This window comes from Pocillopora verrucosa, chromosome 4 (assembly GCF_036669915.1).
Source record: "Pocillopora verrucosa isolate sample1 chromosome 4, ASM3666991v2, whole genome shotgun sequence".
NCBI classification, from domain to species: domain Eukaryota; kingdom Metazoa; phylum Cnidaria; class Anthozoa; order Scleractinia; family Pocilloporidae; genus Pocillopora; species Pocillopora verrucosa.
Genome location: NC_089315.1, coordinates 8,149,611 through 8,168,104, shown reverse-complemented (window position 1 = coordinate 8,168,104; position 18,494 = coordinate 8,149,611). Strand labels below are relative to the sequence as shown.

The 18,494-nt window shown below is 37.7% G+C and overlaps 3 protein-coding genes across 3 annotated transcripts; 1 reads left to right on the top strand and 2 right to left on the bottom strand.

Annotated features, from left to right (window-relative positions):
• Positions 1–17: 17 nt before the first annotated feature.
• Positions 18–5,070, bottom strand: LOC131785643 (dual specificity tyrosine-phosphorylation-regulated kinase 4). Its single transcript, XM_066165270.1, has 9 exons — positions 4,950–5,070; positions 4,482–4,752; positions 3,603–3,883; positions 2,901–2,996; positions 2,649–2,771; positions 2,246–2,343; positions 1,514–1,581; positions 606–719; positions 18–151 (listed from the first exon to the last, which is right to left on the bottom strand). The coding sequence occupies exons 2-9, from the start codon at positions 4,738–4,740 to the stop codon at positions 18–20; spliced, it is 1,173 nt and encodes a 390-aa protein (XP_066021367.1). The 5' UTR covers positions 4,741–4,752; positions 4,950–5,070.
• A 378-nt stretch (positions 5,071–5,448) lies between these two features.
• LOC136280450 (YEATS domain-containing protein 2-like) lies at positions 5,449–7,953 on the top strand. The gene has a single exon (XM_066165624.1). It carries the CDS (start codon positions 5,476–5,478, stop codon positions 7,846–7,848), a length of 2,373 nt encoding a protein of 790 aa, XP_066021721.1. The 5' UTR covers positions 5,449–5,475; the 3' UTR covers positions 7,849–7,953.
• A 2,404-nt stretch (positions 7,954–10,357) lies between these two features.
• On the bottom strand, positions 10,358–17,583 carry LOC136280451 (PR domain zinc finger protein 12-like; the record flags this gene model as incomplete). The annotated part of the gene is given in 3 exon segments (XM_066165625.1): positions 10,358–11,367; positions 15,924–16,236; positions 17,285–17,583. Coding segments are annotated over 3 exon segments (1,031 nt in total), but the record flags the coding sequence as incomplete, so codon positions are not given.
• Positions 17,584–18,494: the final 911 nt, after the last annotated feature.

Genomic DNA, 18,494 nt, shown 5'->3' with positions numbered 1-18,494 from the left:
TATGGCATGTAATACACCTAGTGGAGGTCCCCGTCAGCATTTCTACGCCGGACCAGCTCCATACAGGCACCTGCCCCCCTTACTTTAAGGACCACGGACCAACTCCTTCCAATGCGTTCCTCTTTGGCCACCTCATTATCTACTCTTTGAGCTAATAAAAAAACAATGAACCATGAATCTTGAAGGCCAAATGATTCCACTTCAACTCCCAACACCAAAATATTATGAGCAGAACTGGGTGTTCATGTGACTGATACAGACCCAGAATCACTAAAACACAAGCTTGAGCAGTGTATGAATTGTATATGGTTAAATTCATTCTGGTTGAAAGATCTTCACTCGAGTTTGATATCTTTTTTTTTTCCTTTTTTTCATTATTAGAGTCTAACACAAAGAAATAAAAATCAAATTGGTTTGAAATTAATTCAAAATCCAAGACAACACTGAACCACAAAAAATACATGATGATAAACTTCATTCACTGTAACCAGCCATTCCATTTTCATGCTGAAGATTGAAAAAATATTTTCTGACATAAAAACATTAGAATTGTCACAGTTTTTTAAATATTTTAATTCAAATAACAAAATAAAAATTATGTTTACCAAATAGTAAATCAGTGGAGAGGTCTTCTAAAAGAATGTTGGTCAGCTGTAAGATTCTAGTTGGAAGCAGTAACAACTCTGTCAAACCCAATGAAACATTCCAGGTGGAACCTTCTGTCAGTGTGAAGACCAATAAAATTACCAAAATAATATAATTTTAAGTCTTAGTGGGTATAAAATTAATATTACTCCATTTACAACCAGTTATCCTTTAAATGAATTTTTCAAATTTATTATCTATCACAAATAACTTTGTTTGTGGAAAAAATATATGAAAGTATCCAAACTGAGAATGACACCCAACTCTCTCTTTATGCAGCAATAACTGCACAATAATCTGATTTTCAAATTAAAGTTAATCAAATTTCTTTGCTGATCTGAAGTGAAACAAAGAGAGTATCATTTCATGTACACATGATGCAACTGACACACATCTCCTTGTGGATACTTGGTAATTCAAAACCAAGTTTGCCAGGCAATCAGGTAGAAAATCATTATGGACAGAATTCAGAAGGACAGAACAGTCCTTGGTATTTCCTGACACTTAGCTCAGGTCTGCTTTCTGTTAAGATCTGATTCTAATGTTATATGGAGAGTATAAATTCTTTTGCGTAAAGCTAGGAAAATATACAGTCATGTACATCATGGAACAACTCTCTTAAAATCCAGCAAGACTTCATTTACTCACCTGATATTTTTCTAAATCAGTTTCTAATTCAAACAAACCATAGAGCTAAAATGTAGGTACAATTGATGTGACTTAGAAAAATAATTCTGTACATTAAGTTTCTCTTTGGTGATGCTAGTAAAAGAAATCAGGTATTTCTTAAGGACCACAATTGTTCAGACAAACCACCAAAGGCCAAAAAACATTCATGGAACCTTCTGACAGGTTTTTTTTTGCTTACCGTTAAGAAAGGAATGCTGCATGGCATTAAAAGGTGTTATCCTCTGCTCTGGTTTGCACTTCATCATTCTGCAGGTCAAAGTAAATTTAAGTTAAGTTTCATTCAAAAATTCTTAATTGACCACAGATTTATCAGAACTCCCTCAGCTTCATAGGATTGAGTGTTTCTGATCTCAACAATATTCATTATTGTGTACCCTAGGTAAATAAAACCTGGATTCTTCACTAGAAAAACTGTGGTAGGCCATAAATGAGGTGCCTTCCAGTCATACCAGAGAGTTGCATCTATCTGAAAGCCTTAAACTTTCTTTTCCCTTGAAATGAAAGAAATCTGGACTCCAAAACCAGCTGAGGGGGAAAATCACGAGTACAAGATCCTTAACACCTAATCCCCTATGGGGATTAGGTTTTGTATGGGCAAGTGTAAAGGACAACTGTAGTACACAGTTGGATGTCAGCTCTTTTGGGTGGAAAGAATGGAACAGGGTTAGGACATTTTTAAAAGCTTTTTATTAGGTTTCAATTGGAACATTATTCTACAGGTCATGTGCTTTGCATTATTCTGTCAAACTTCACATATCTCTCATATCAGCTATGCTCCTCAGTTGTACTGAATATAGAATGCTTAACATCTCTGACAGAGATAACCAAGGTATAACATGTACAGCTGTTAGTAACTAAATGAAAAAGTTGATAATTCAAAAGCAAAATGTTCATTAAATACTTACAGTACCTCATAACAAAGTCAAGAAAAAAATTATGTTGTTCAAGCATAATCTCTCTTTCATCTTGAGGTAATTCCTTCTTGATTTGCTGGAAATGCATACAATCCTGAGGGAAAAACAAAGTTTAAAACTAATTAAGTCAATATACATTTTCTCCATACTTATCACTATAAACTTCCTAAGGTGCTGACATGGAGAATTTGTATAAAAATCAAGAGCTTCTTCAGTTGTCAATCATTTCCTTTATTCATGGGACCTAAATGTATAATTCAGGGGTGATATTATGAGGAGAAATTAGATCCTGGTCACTCTTAGGAGTCAAAGGGTTAACTGGCTAAATGTAAGCCACATTTACAGCTGTTTCAAATGGAGTCAGTAATTCCAACACATATCCTAAATATTTGTAGCTACCTTTTCTTGCAAGCACATGGTACAGACTGGTTCATGCAATTCATGTCTGGGAGCTGGGTGTCCTGTGTACATGTACCATAGTACATAAGAAAAGCTCCACATGTCACAAGCAAACAAACATTTCTGCAAAAATGTATCAAAGAAAGTCATTTGTGAGGTGGTCCAAAAGAGGGTTGGTGTAACCTTTTTAAATATTGCCATATCCCTGTTTAATTTCTGGAGATCTGTTCTTAAGTACTCTGGACAACTCACCGACATACTATTTTCAGTTGTACCATGAGGAACTAGTCTGTTCCACATTTGCACCTCAGGAGATTGGTAACCAGGGCTCTGAAGAGGCTGAGAAGGCTGAAGAATATAAAACAGATACTAACGTTGCACAATTATCTGTATTTTTTCATATATTCGATGAATTTTTTCATGACACTATAATGGTACCAAAACATGTTCTCTTCAATTCAATACATTTAAAAAGCACTGAAACCTTTGACTCTCAAAATCTCAATCAGTAGTGATGCTCCTTATTCTCTTTCCTAAAATTTGTATGGTTTTAGTTTGGAGAATTCAGTATTGGATCTACCAATAATCTCCTAGTTGATATTTCCTATATTGTTATTACTTATCTGCTTGATCTTATATTGAAATTGTAAAGAGAAATTTTTTCTTGGTCACTCATGGGAGTTAAAGGGCTAAGATAGCTGACTGTCAGCCTTATTTTCAAAAATCTCTAGTGACCAACAATATTCACCATGACATTTGAAGTGTTAAGACATTCTTCAAGGTCTCACACATGGTGACTCATGGGGGTTAAAGGTTTCACAGATTTATCAAACATATTGCTAGCCATTTTAACCATCCTTACATCCTTCAAATTATGATGATTCCCCAACCCCAAAAGCATTTTCAAAACTTTGTACAGAAAATCACTGTCAGTGAAACAAACACAAGACTCACTTGAAGATGTCCTTCAAGGAAACTGAGTCCAAAATCCACCAGTTGAAAGATACCTCTGTTGGGATTCCACATTATATTGGACATCTTTAGGTCACCATGAACAATTCTTTTGATGGCTAAAAAGCTCAAGGCTTTGACAACATCCTTAGAACATCTTCTCACAATAGAGATAGGAAGACCTTTGCCTGAGTACTTAAGCAAAATGTGATGAAGATGACAATCCAACTGCTCAAAAACCAAGTAGAAATTACCTCTATAAAGGAAGTAATCCAATAAATGCACTGAAAAGAAAACAAATATGCACCATTAAATAAGCAAAAAAATCAAGGTGATGATTTTTAGACCTCTCCCATAATGGAGGGGCCTAATTGTTAGTGCTATACATGCTTGAAAGCAACTCACTGATACCACTAGTCAACTTCCCGATATTTTTGGTCAATTTCCCAACATCAACTTGCTGTCAACTGTACTAGGTTTACATTTGCTGATTGTTCAGAGAAATCACTGGCCCAATAACTCTCACTGAATATAAGTCAGGATTTAAGTGACTGAGGACATTGGCAAAGTGACAAGTAAATCAGCAAGTTAAATACCTGAGGTGATGACTATGCTAATGTGTCAGAGAGTAGATTTTTGGCAAGTTGACATGTTGGCAGAGTGTCTGAGTACCATTCAGTCAAACCATTAGCTCACAGTAACACTTGTACAATGGTCAGCCTCCCCACCCCCCTTAGAATTAAGTTGGTCAACTTTGATACAACAGTGAGTCACGACCAAACTTTTCACCTTTGTCAAAACCTTTCTTGAATCATCTTTTTTCTAACTTTCCAGTTAACTCAGCATTGAAAACAGTTTCAAATGCATATAAAAAATACTCACCAAAGTAATATACGTCGAGGGATTCACTTTCATGACATAAATACTGCAAAATCTTTATCTCGTTGAGAGCAGCTTGTTCAAACTGTGATCCTTCCTTGAGAACCTTGACAGCTCCTTTAACAGCTCTCTTACGCCCACTCTTATAGCAGAGGGTCCCAGCAGCCTCAAAAACCTCACTACATGTTCCCCTTCCAATACAGATACCAAGTTTCCATTCGTGCTCTGTAATCTTCAAAATTTCACCCTTCCTAGCATCCATGGAGGAGACCACCTTTCAAATTGGGAAAGAAAACATGCAATTCGCCACACAACACTTTTCCGATAATCTCTGTAGGTGGACGTGACCAAATAAATATTCTTTAATTGAAATATTCTAACATGATCCACGGAAATCTACCCAGCGGTCGAAGCCAAAATGTAGTAGCATGAATGCACTCGACGCATCTTTCAGACTTTTATTCAGTTTACCTGCTCACTGCAATAAATTCATTCCTTCCAGCAGATGGGCTTGCATTGTTGCTTTTATCTTCCCAACACATGTTCAAGAAAAAAACGAGCCTGGAGATCGGCTAATAATGTTCCGTTCCTGAAGCCACCATCTTTGTAAACAAATGATTGTTGGTGAGATGGGAGGGGTGGGTGCGTGGCTATGAAAGCAGTTCGAAAGGCGGAAAGATAAAATTCATGTTGTTCATGATGCGCCTTAAAGGCGACATAAAAATAAGTTAGGTTGTTCATGAAGTGTTCTCCTCTTAATTTTGCGTTTGCTGTTATCTCAAGCAAAATGTATAACTAGCAGGGACCCCCAGAAAAGGACGAGCTTTGGACTAATGGGACTGGGTAGAAACAATTCTACGCCCGCGAATTCTGGCAGCGTTCTCAATCGTAGAGCACGCGTGGAAAACGTAAACACACATGGACTAGCAGTTTTTTCGAATCAGAGATGTAACTTATGTTTTTTCTGGGGAAATTAATGGCGTTTTTTTAAAGCAACATGGAAAATAGTGCGTGCAAACAAGAAATGGAGGATCCAGATTATCAGTCTGCCGGCAGTAATCAACGGGAACGAGAGCGAAGAATTCTGACCTCAAGACAGCGAGATGCAAAGGAACAAACTATTCAAAAGATCGATAAAATAATTCGACAGCAGTTCGCTCTGGAAATACATCTCAAGGAAAGAGAGATTGAAGTGATTGACGATAGAATCGGTCATGCTAAAGCCATGTTAGATAAGCTGAGAGCGTGCGTGCTGGCAAGGTATTACGGCTCATCCGAAAGCAGAGGAAACCAATCTAGAAATCGTTCTCATTTCAAGAATGAGGGATGTGATCGAAGAAAGTCTGGTAGGCATCTTGCAAAACGAGTCGACTTTCAAAGGATTCCAGACAACAGAAATCCCACTAAAGAAACGATCAGTTCAACGAGAAATGTTAAGTCAGAAGTAAGGGAGACTTTGGAAGTTAAGAAATCAGAGGCCTTTGAGACAACAACAAGTACTGATGATCAACTTGTTGGCAGTAGGAATCAAATTGTCGACGTTGTATTTCACACGAAACAAGAGAATTGTAGCATTACTCAAAATGGAACAATTGCATCTGGAGAACCTGCTCTCTTGAATCAGATCGTGAAGGAAGATCATTCTGATAAATCAAACCCCGAAACACGCAATGGAATCACTCAAAACTGTTTAGAGAGTAGTACAAGTCAAGAAAACCCACCAATTGCAACAGCAAGCGTTTCATATGCAACGCCCATGATTGTTGCTAGCGCTGGATCGCGATTTTATGTCAAAAAGCGAATCATTGTTGGGAACACATCAAAGTACATATCGTTAGACAGGCGGGAGGATAACGACAAATCGACCCACAAGTGGATGGTGTATGTTCGAGGTCCACCCGAAGATCCGAACATTGATCGATTTGTAAAGAAAGTGTGGTTCTTTCTTCACCCGAGTTATCGTCCGAACGACATAGTGGAAGTCAACAAGCCTCCTTTTCATTTGACCAGAAGAGGTTGGGGAGAATTTACAGTCCGTGTTCAGCTACATTTTGTTGACCCTAGGAACAAGAGAGTTGACATATTTCACGAACTTAAGTTAGACAGAACCTATACAGGACTTCAGACATTAGGCTCCGAAACTGTTGTGGACTTGGAGCTGGATCGTAGGACGATCAAAGATAATTATATACCAGCTTCTGTAGAAAGTGTTTCTGAAAATCTTCCCACTGTTTCTTCAAATGAGCATCAAGAGCATGGTGATGATGCAATTAGAAACACCGCGAGAGACCTTCAGAACAGTAGAAATCAGCTTCAACATGAAACGCTTCCGACAGTTAGAAAATTTTCGGACACATCAGGAATGTCATCACAATATCCTCAACTGAAAAAAGTGAAGTTGGAATCAGTCTCCGCGGGTTCATCAGCAATTTCTTCCGCAGTGTCATCACCCGTTAACAGTCAGCCATCATCGAGGTGTGGCAGCCCAGAGCTAATTTCCGGACAGAACCAGTTCACGGAAGAAGTTAAAGAACAGTTGAGGAAACTTTTGAAAGAACACCCCTTGATTGATCCTGCAAGAAACGTCGTGAAGCACCATTATTGTGCTGCCACTTCGGAACAGTTTCTTGGTTGGAATATTGGTAAGAGAAGAGCCTGTGAGTGGCAGAGGGCAGCGGCTGTAAGGCGCCGTATATTAAGCTCGATGCCTTTATGTAAGCTCAGTATCAAAGATATCTTAGTCTGGTGCCGTCGGTTTGGTTACACGCCGTGTGACAAGGTGTCAGTGGAGGAAGTTTCTTTCTGTAATCTGTGCGGAAGCTGCCTTGGTGTTCAATCTGAGGTGCCCTCTGAAGTAGATGAAGGTCATAAATGCGAGGAACTGTGTTTCAATGGCCTCACGCTACCATCTACCCTTTTCCCTGAAGTGGAATTGAGAGAAAAATGTCTTCCTGACATACCACGACCTGACGACAACTCAGAAGACCTGGAAATCGATGTGGTCGGTGACATACCCAGAGAAAAGGCAACTAAGCCTCAAGATGGGAAACCAGTTGTGTATACCATTCCGTCAACTCTGGAACAGAATTGGATCCGTGAAACGTGTAGCGACATCGGTGTCAAGCTGAAGACTGTCCATACCGATGGAGTAAATGTGCAGGTTATTGAAAGCCTTCTTTTGACGGCCTGCAAAAGATTTGCTGAAGATCTATTACGTCAGTCATGGGCTTGTGCCGCTGACCAGACTACGTCTTACGGTCCTAGGCTTGTGACACCAAGTCACGTGTACAGAGCTGTCTGTTCTCTTCCTCACTGCGATTTCCTTACCAGTATGTATCTCGGAGAAGTTTTGCCAAAGGATGAAAAGTAAAATTTTGTTTTGGAGCTGAATTTTTGGTTCTGGAAAATGACCGGAACAGTACTTTTTTTCCACGCATCTGACTTCTGAAACTTCTCACTTGCCTGTTCTTTGTAATAAAATCACCAAATTTCATTGCCAGTTGTGATGCTCTTAGCTGTCCTCTCTCGATTGTGTACATGTTAGAGAAATCCCAATTGATTGGCGAAGTTAATTCCGGATTGCTTTGGTTTTGCTTCACTTCGCAATGTGATCGGTCCCGAAAAACTTGCCAATAAGATTCAAAACTAGAACCAACCGCGAATTGGTCACGTGCATTTTCCCGCGCTTTGGGCGGTTTGTTTCTTTTTGGTTTGAGTCCTCCTTTACCCTTGAGATATTCTCCTTTTTTATGATTGGCTCGTGTGATTGCTATGGTTTTGTTTTAACGGCATCCTGTAGCAATTCAGTCAATTGGTGGAGTTTACAGTTTGGATAGTTCTTTGTGTTAGCTTCTAGAGTTGTGTTAGTATTTTTACGTAGCCACGTCGCATTGCCCCAAAGGTGAACAAGTCTGGCCCAAAAGTGTCCTTCCTAAACCTTTTGACCCCTAAGAGTGACTAGCATTTAATTTCTCCCAACAGTATCACTCCTGAATCACACAATAAGGTCATGAGAATAAAATAAATGATACTAACTAAAGAAGCTCTTGAATGTGAAAGAAATTCTCCTCGTCAGCACCTTAGGAAATATATAGAGAACACTATGGAGCCGCAGCATACATTCTTATGTTAGGGTGGGAAGGGTTGAGTATTTTGTCAATCTCCTTTAGCAAACAAAGATTCATACATTCTAATGTTAGGGTGGGAAGGGTTGAGTATTTTGTCAATCTTCTTCAGCAAATAAAGATTCGGGATAAGGGAGTTTGTAAGAACAGTGGTATTCTTCTTTCCTCGATGACCGAGCACAAAATGGCCGAATTAATGTCGGTATTAGAGCAACTGCGCGCCTACCCCTCCCTTAAACCAATGTTAACCACAATGCAACTTGTTATCAGTTGACTGTTACTGAGTCAAAGGAGGGTAATTGCACAATTACGCAGATACTGACATTTACCATCTTTTTCAATCTATTTTCACAAAGGATTGGGAAGTTGGTCGAGAGCGGCTCTCTTTTATCAAAAAGCTTACCTTTTTAGCACAAGCCTGCCGCCTCTCCATTTCATTTCAAATTGAAATCATTGCAATTACTTTTTGTCATTTTTTTTTTTGGTTCATTTCACTGATTCGAGTCTGTTCATTCGCACCCAAATCATCATTTTTTATTAATTGTTTCTTAGAGCGTGCGGTGGTGCACGAAGTTTGTTTGGCTGTTGTATTCCAAACACAACGTCCCGCGATTTTATCTCACCCTTTGTCAATAAGTTAAATTATGCCCAACATGTGGTGCAAGTGCTATCAAAACTTGAGTTGGTGTTCCTTAGTTCTGATAACATTATGAGTCAAAGCAAGAGGTAACAACAATTAATAGAATCGATGGTATCACAGCCCCTGGATCTGAATTATATATCAGGGGTAAATCTGTTACACTACTTGCGTATTTGTAAGGATCACTTCAGGGAAAAAAGTCGACGATATCTGATTTTTCATGATAACTATCTTTGAAATTAAAAAAAAGCTTACTGTTCATCATGATTCGACAAATGGACAAATAAACAATACTTTACGAGGAGCAAACGTTGGGTGGAATATTGGCTCACAAATGATTGAGGGAAAAACCCCTCGAGCGGTGAAAACGTCTAGAAGTCTTTTAAACAAGGATTTACAATTTTCTTGATGAAGTTGAACTATTTTGCGAGTTCGTCGCTGAAAATTAATAAAAGTAATCACTTGTCCATATCTCAAGATGGCTGAAACTTGTGAATAAAGAGCAATTGAAAAACACTTTTTAAAAAAGCAGATAAGCCCCCGGACAAACGCTTAACATTAAAAAACAAAACCCTGAATATGCCACAGCTTGTGGAGTTTTCTTTTCTTATCTCTGTGTTTCTATTTTCCCAGAGAAATGTCGGCAAAAGATTAAACTTTAATTACTAACATAAACGTTGCACGAGGATGAGAGCTTTTACAATGAAATAAAGTAAATACTGAGTTGTCCTCTTTTCATATGCAAGAGGCAATTTTCCAAACAATTCAAGAGAGCCAAGAAGTCATATTTTCCGTTTGCAAGTCACAGAAAAGGCTCATAACTATGACCTATAAAAGCAACACGTCACCCAAGTCAAGAAAAAAAATCATTAATTGAACTTGGATGAGAAATGTGAAATGTTTCTTTGCAGACTCGTTATTATGTCCTTGAGATGAATGCCTCTCTCAATTTTTGTGTTTACAAGGAGAGATGGATATCGTGACAAGGAAAACCATGTTCTCATTCCAGGATGATAAAAACTTACACGTCCCAGTCACTGTATTTGTGTCAGAAGTGATGCTTTTAAGACAAAAATCTTGTAGACACGACACAAATATTTCATATGGTTGTCTTTTTATTTCCTATAAAACGGTACTTGAGTAAACTGGTGTCAACTCATATGTTTGAAACTAGCAGCTCATGTCAATTACATTGACAGCTCAAATGGAAGCGGGCTATAAACATTTTACACTGAATGCACATTAAAGCTTTCTAGCAAATTTTATTTTTACAAAATCATATTTACATTATATACAACTTTAAAGCGCTGAAGTACTTTTTTGACCACGATTTTTACTGATTTGCCCTCATTAACGGCCAACCAGTTAAAAACGAAAATTAATAATATTTCACGGCGGAAACTAGGTACAGTAAGGTTCCAAAATGTCCTCTGCTGCATGGATAGGTATCAAATATGATAATCCATTTTAAAAGTCAGTTTTAAGGCACTCAGTCCTACAACTTTTTATTTTCAGCGTAATTAAGAATGAGCTCTTCTTTTTGCTTCAGATAATCTTCAAGTATTGGGATGAGCACTTAAGGAGATTGATGAACAAAGCCGTATGTTTGCTTTCAGTATGTTGAAGAAGACCGCCTAACAGTGATGTGGCGTTCTACAGTTTCCTTCGTAATTAAGTAGCATATTCCGAAAAAGCACAATTCTTAACTATGGAGTCGCGTTTTCTAATTTGCAAGAGTCTGGTGAATGTTCCATATGACTTGTCTCTTCAAGAAGACTTTGCTGTTTCTGGGCTGCTACTTTTGCAGCCTCGTGCAAAGGCCTATGCCGAGCAGATTTTTGATGAGCCCGCAATCCCGCAAGCTGCGAGTAAGCGAAGTGACACACATTGCACTTGTACGGTTTCTCTCCTGTGTGAAGCCTGGTGTGGTTCCGAAGGGTCGAAGATTGCGAGAAAGACTTCTTGCAGTACTTGCACTGAAACGGTTTCTCTAGGGTGTGAATGCGCATGTGCGAGCGCAAATTGCTTCGAGAGTTAAATCCTCGTCTGCAAAGCGTACACTTTAATCTTCCTGGTACGACGTTGCTTTTCACACGGTCTTGGCTGAACTTGTAAACTGAATCTCCTACATGAAACAAAAAAAGGAAAGAAAAAAAATCTGTCACTTCAATTTTTTCCTCAAGTGCAAACAAAGATATGTTTCTCTAGGATAAATATTCAAAGAAGATCTCCTGCAATTTAACGCACGGTTGGGCGCGATTTCCTGTTTTGATAATGACAATAGCTTAGAGGAAATGTGGAAAGTGGTTGGGGAGGTTCAATTCCAAGATAAACATTTCACGCTGTGTTATAAATCATGGCAAGTGCTTCGGAAACAGCTTGAAGTCAAAACTAGAAATAAAACGTTTTCTTCTTTACAATACAAAACCATAACAATAACCCTTCGTAAAGATAAATAGGGTGTTTGAAACACTGGAAAATAACTGAGGAAAAGACGCAGGTCGAACCTTTACAGCAAAACTATCCTTTTTCTCAGACGTAAAGAAACTAAAAAAATTTGTAGTTTCCTCACAGTCCTAAGAATTGAATACAGGAAATACATCTACATTACTTCTAAGAACTGTTTAATTACCATTTCTCACGGCAAAGTTTTGGTGAGATGTTGGGAAGTTTATTTCATACTTGACAAAGGTACTGGTGACATTTCCGAATTTCTATAAATTCCAAAGATTATAATTATAATACAGACGCTGAGGTTAGGCACAAAAACTCTCTTGCGTAAGTATTGCATGATTAATAAACCATTCAAATTAGAAAATCTCAGCAAGAGACATGAGGAGATTTTAGGTTAGTTAAACAAATCTATACTTGGTAGGAGCCTCGAAGGGCCAAATGAAAACTTTCATTAAAGTTCAAGCAACGCTGGAATCTTGTTTTATTGAGTGTTTTAAACATGATGTTAAAATAAGTCGCATTTTAATAATGAAGAAATCGCCATCTGCGGCTTTGGCTGAGAAATATAACAGTGTAGTGAGAGAACGGCACGTGGTAAATATATTATGTTTTTCATCCGGTAAAAATCATCAAAATAACATGAGAATACCAACTTATTGTAAAAAGTGAAGAAATGCAAAACATATACGAGGTGGGGATAAAAATACTACTGAGATTCAGCTTGCCTAAAACTTAATTCATGATGATACTTTTGAGAAATTTTTGGTGAGATCTCCCTGTTTGGTTGTAGTGGGTGAAAATTCATTCAATTCTCTCCTTTCATTGGCAGAAAGAAGTGTAAATTGCCACGCTTTTCGTTCTTCTGTTCATCTATTGTACTATTCTAGCTTCAAACACGATGCTTAACGTGCGATGCTTTGGAGTGAGAGAGATTTCCTTCGCCCCGAAGCGAAATTGTGTTTCTTCTTCATCGTTAATGCAGGGCGTGGTTATTTCAAACTTGGATTCGACATTGGCATTAGAGCACGTAAACTTAAAATTCATATACAGCTCATATTCCATGACCCAGGGGGCAAATAAGTGATTTTTGATTAACGCAAAAGCCTCAGCGTGGAAAAAAATGACATTGTTGATTCATGATATGTGATACGTGCATTCATCATAAACGCTTCTTTACAATTATGGGAGAAGAAATAAAAGAGAAAAAATAAAGCTGTTTTCAAAACCAGGTGACGAACCCAATAAAACCAATTTAAAACTCCTAATTACCTGTGGTTCCGACCCACCACATTTATTTCGAAACTCAAGAAATGCTGATGTAATTAGAAATCACATCTACGCAGCAAGAAATAATAATCAGCAGACACACTCCTAAGTGAGTGCCGCTAAATCTTGCGTTAAATGAAATAAGTAAAAGTTGCCAAGCGCATTGTGCCATTGTTGGTGTACTTTAAAGTTTTCGCAAAATACTGACTAAATTAAAACTAGATTAAACAGAAAAACACCCCGAGAAATTAAAAAAGGACCCGATTTACTAAATCTTGACGCATTTTGCGTGATTTGTTACAGTAAACGAGGGAACTAAAATGAATGCGCAGTTCCACAATGGTGAATAAAAAAGAAAAAAACGCAAATTGCTCAAGGGTAAAAAAATGAAAATATTGGCTTCACAATGCCCTTTCCATCACCTTCAGTTTTTTCGAGTAGTAAGCCATTCAAGCGAGATAGAATTTCAACAAAACTAGTGTGATGTTATCAGAATACAAAGGAACCGATTTACAGATATCACCAAAATCACCTGTTCCTCTTTCATTAGCGCCAGAGACAAGAAAAGAGAAAAGAAAACGTTGGCTCGAACGAAGCGTAATTAACATTGCTTGTCAGTGTTTACGATTCGCTGTTTTACCTTTCGTCCTTAAAAAATCTGTCTGTGTGTTTTAAGTTTTGCAGCAATCGATAAAATACGGTGAACTTTATTAGAAAAGTAAAACACTTCATAAAAAAATCTACAAACTCAGGCGACGACCAGGCGAAAGGTCTTTTTTTAATACTATATATGCCCCTCCTTTCTGTTTGCTAAAGCTCTTTTTATTAAACCACTTCGTTTAAATAAACTTCCCTTTAATTGAACACTTTTAAACATGCCGAATTGGAACCGTTTACAAATCATTACAGTTAATCCATTATTAATTTTATACCCAAGCGTCCTAATTGATTTTTCTTGAAAGCCTGCTAAATTAATCGAAATCCAGCTGTCTCAATTTCAGCATACTGTTTTCACTCCCAGATCAGCAGTAATACAATCTATTTTCGATTCTCTTTAAAATAAACTGCATGAGCAAATTTACTTTGGCTATCGGGGTAAAGAAAATTTTTCTGTCTGATGGTGGCGTGTACTCTGAATCAGTGGGTAGACCCAATTTTCGAGTTTTAAAAATCGCTTTGGGCTACATCGGGAAAAATAAATCAGTAATAACAACTAAGTTTCCCGCAGTAATGTTTACAAGATAGAAGTTTCGAAATTTTGTTTCCGGAAGGAAAATATGCGCAGTTGGAAGGGCACAAGTGGGGGTTATGAAGCTGTAATTTGCACTTTTCCATTAGATGTACATCAGAGAGCATCAAGGAGATGATGTTAGCTCGAGGCTTAACTCCCGAATAATTACTATATTTATCTCGACCAGTAATCAGTTTTGTGGGTACTAAGCCATCTAAGGCAATGATTAAGCGGAAAAGGGAACGCGCAATTTGCTGGTAAACATCGAAATTTATAAAAGATAATCGAACCCTTTTTTAAAATTAATTCCACTTTTCCTGTGGATTCCTTCGACAGACTTAAACAAGTTTTAGCATTGTTCTCTCCTGACGCCTCAGCCTAGCCGGTTTTCTTTTAATTGAACGTCTCCAAAATAGCTACACCCCATAGATAGGCTCATTATAAAAAGCGCTGGGCGCCAACGACCTTGCTTCGTAATTTGTAAATGATAATATCTGTCTTAAGAAAGGCTGAATACCAAACACTGAGCCGAAGTTTTATCACCCACCACCCTGTTTTAATATTTATTGGATTGATTAACTCCGGATCCACACGTTTGGAAATGCAAATTTCCCAACACTCACCCCTTTCCTTGAGTATAAAAGATAGCTGTTAAATCCGAGCGCAGTTTGTTTTAGTCGCATATTTCTTGGTTTAAAAGGGATTAGTAGATCGATGCGACGACTGAACACGAGATGTTATGAATTCTCTTCTTTGCTTGTCACAAATGTAATTCTCAGCGTCGTTAGCAGTAGAAACACACAACACTCCAACGAAACATCTCAATAACAACAGTATACTAATGTAGATAATAAACTTGCACAAAACCGTGATGAAGAATTGAATTCAGTTCCGGTGAAAAAAATAACAAACTCGATGGCACAGCAAGGTTTTTTACTGCCAGTATAAACATACATACATCATGATTTACTTTATGTTATTATACCCCGTAAATATTCAAAGTATTCCTCGACAAAAAATTTTGGAATCAAAACATTTATTGCTGGCAGTAAATATAATTTTTTAAAGCCTTTTCATAGAAGTATTTGAAAAAAATGAAAAAATAAGAAGATTTGTTTGTGCAGTTCCTGTATTTTGTTAAGTCGGCTTGTAAATTTAACAAATTCATCGCGGCTAAAAATATTAAAACTTACATTTTTATTCCATTTTATAAAGCACTTTTGCAGGTGTTGACAACTCCTATGCGCATTGGGAATTGAAACGAAAGTCTTTTTTTTTTTTTTTCTTTTTCGAACACTGGAGTATTTTGCAACGAAGGTACAAGTCGGCGAAATGCAAACACTTTTGAGACACGGTGTACATATGAAAACTTTGAGTAACTTAAACTGTTGATTTTTGGTGAAGGAGAAGAGGGTAAAACAGGAAGCATGATTTTCAATCAGAATACTACAAATTTCAAAGAAGAAGATCGAGGTATTATTTTCAAGTCTTGAAGCAAAACACTGTGTGTTAGTGTGTGTAATGTAGGCTGTACATCACCTTGGTCGAACTGATTTCCGATGCGGCACAATAAAGAGACAATGTACTTTTGAATCTTTTCTTACAAGTGCAACTCACATTTCAAATTTGCGTGAGATGTCGTGGTTTCTGCTCGACAAGCAATATCATGTTATAAGCTGCTCAGTGCTAAGTTTACGCGAGCAAGAGTTAATTCCAGACTCAGTACTAACCGTGTAGCTGAGAAGGTTCTGGTTCTTCTTCTTCCTCCTCAGGTCCTCTCCTTTTTCTTCGCACGAAGTCGTTCACCGGCGCAATTCCCGGGATCCCGAGGAATTGAACGTAAGTGCCGCCATACCAAACCAGCAGTTCCTGATCTGGAGGGATGTCTTTGACCGCGCGGTAATAAATATTACCACCGTATTGAAACACGTCTAAGTTCTGTTCTTGTTCGTTCCTAGCGCAGTTCACAAAGCCCATCCAATTACGCGGATTTTCGTCTTTCGCGTCGAGAAAGTGACTAACCGTTCCGTCTTCATTAAGAACCTGTTTTGAAGCAGATTTCAAACAACACCATTCACTTAGGTTCGTATTTTTAAAAGCGATATGTTCAAAGAAGAAATAAGTTTCATCGACTTTGTATGGTCAGAATATTCAAAACGTTTTCCAAATGATTCTTCACTAAGTAAAGGGCATTTCAATTCATTCATTCTTTACTCTTAGATCTTGGAAAAAACAAACAATGAATGCGAGAAATTTGGTCGACTTTGGGAACGCAAATATATTTATTGAGAGTTCGGGTTTGTTCTTAATTCAAAGAGGCTCTCGAGTGACTTGTGTACTGTACAAACAAAGACCAAATCACGGATAGATTACCAAATAAAATTTCAGAATTTATCGTTTTCGGAGTTAAATTCGTTTATTTCGAATACGACAGTCTAATGTTGAAAAATTTCCATGCCGCGGTGGGCATGTCTCAAAAGAAGAAAACAACCGAAAAGTGTTTGTTTTTTCATTTCTTTATGGTTTTTGCACTCTATGCTAACACTCTGCACAATTGTAATGGTGTTTTTAACCTTATCTTAAACGATTTTTCCTCGGGCTTACTTGAATGACACAATATAGTTTTAAACCTCAGGCTAACATACAGCATCAGTTTGAATCACATGAAATGCTCTTTGTAAAAATGGGGACAGAGAAACTCTCTAATATTCACTGAATCAATAAAGAACACGACATTAGAAATTTTACATTGCGCCGAAACATGTTAATCTAAGTGATCAGTGAGAACTTAAAAACAAAAATTAGCATTTTATTTTCATAAAGGTGTTTAATATTTTGAATTCGCCAATCATAAATAGTGAGAATTTTGATCAAGGGAAAATTTAAAACTGAATAGAAGTAAAAACACAGCTATGCCTTAACTTATTTCAAGGACTTTATTATCGGATGCCCGCGGTTCTAAGGCTAAATATCTCACAGTGCGCTCAGATTTTGAACACGATAACGTTGAACCCGCATCATAACGAAATTTCAAACACGATAACACTCGAGCATCATAACGTTATTTACCAATGTCGAATAAGCCACTCACCTCCCACATGAGACTATTATCAACATCAGAGCTCAGCTCTTCGACTTTAACAATACGGCCTGTATAGGGTCCCATCTGTGTGCCCTCTTTGATCCAGCAGGTACTAAACACACCAAGTTGAACACCCGGAATTGAGGATGGCGCAATAGTGACTTGCTCCGGAAGAGACACAAATGCCATATAGTAAGAGTCGTTCTCCACACAAAGTTGTTTAGTTTTGGCGTTGTCGTTGCTTAGAACCGGGACTAAAGCTGTAGATCCTACACGTTTAATGCTGCTCATGTACCCAGCGTCAGGATCTTGGAAATAAAAAGAAACGAAAAAAATCATCGCGAGAAAAAAAAATTCAGTTATCAGTTCTAGCGGCTTTTCTCTGCACTATGTACAATTGATTTTTGCAGTTGAGATAACTGGATTGCAGTCTAGACACCTAGTTTTCTAACTAAATGAGTAAAATGTGGAAGAATCATATCTGTTGGAAGTCAAAAGACTTAGTAAATTCCCAGCGGAAAGTTGGTTAAAATTTTACAAATTTGAAGAATTTGTTTAAAAACGACATAAAAAGAAAAGAACTGAAAAGCATCAATTTCCCGAGCGGATGAAAGCCCAAATGCTATTCTCTCCTGTAGTTTTCAATCGCGACAAACAGAAGTCGTTTACAATCAATTATTTATAACGTTTTATTCACCGCTAGGAAAAAAATCTGAAAGGCAGGTTTGTAAAACTAGGTCAGAAAAACATCGATAAAATGAGTGAAACATTCTTAAAAGGATAACGTGCCAAAAATTACAGCGAAACGAGTTTGGTTTTATTCTCTTCCAGTAATGAATTTAGTTGTGGTGAGGTTTATTCATGCGACCTTCGCTTGTAGCACCTGCTTTGCGATCTCTACTAATCTTTATGATCTTGAATTAAAGTAAACCCAAGGAACGTGCTAAATACACTGTGATAAGCAGGTAAAAAAGGAGGGTTTATGCGTCGCATTAATCTCTAACGAATTGTTATGCTACAGGGGCCTTATCAGTCACAAACAATCGCCATTGATGGAACACACAGTGTGAAACACAAACCAGAGAAGTAAATTTGGACTTGATTGCGGAAGTGTAGATATGACTCGGAAGGATATATGCTTCGCGAATTTTCATTACTGAACACTTCTCCCATAATAGCTTTTTATTTGGGTATTGGTAAAATTTCATAAACAATGTAA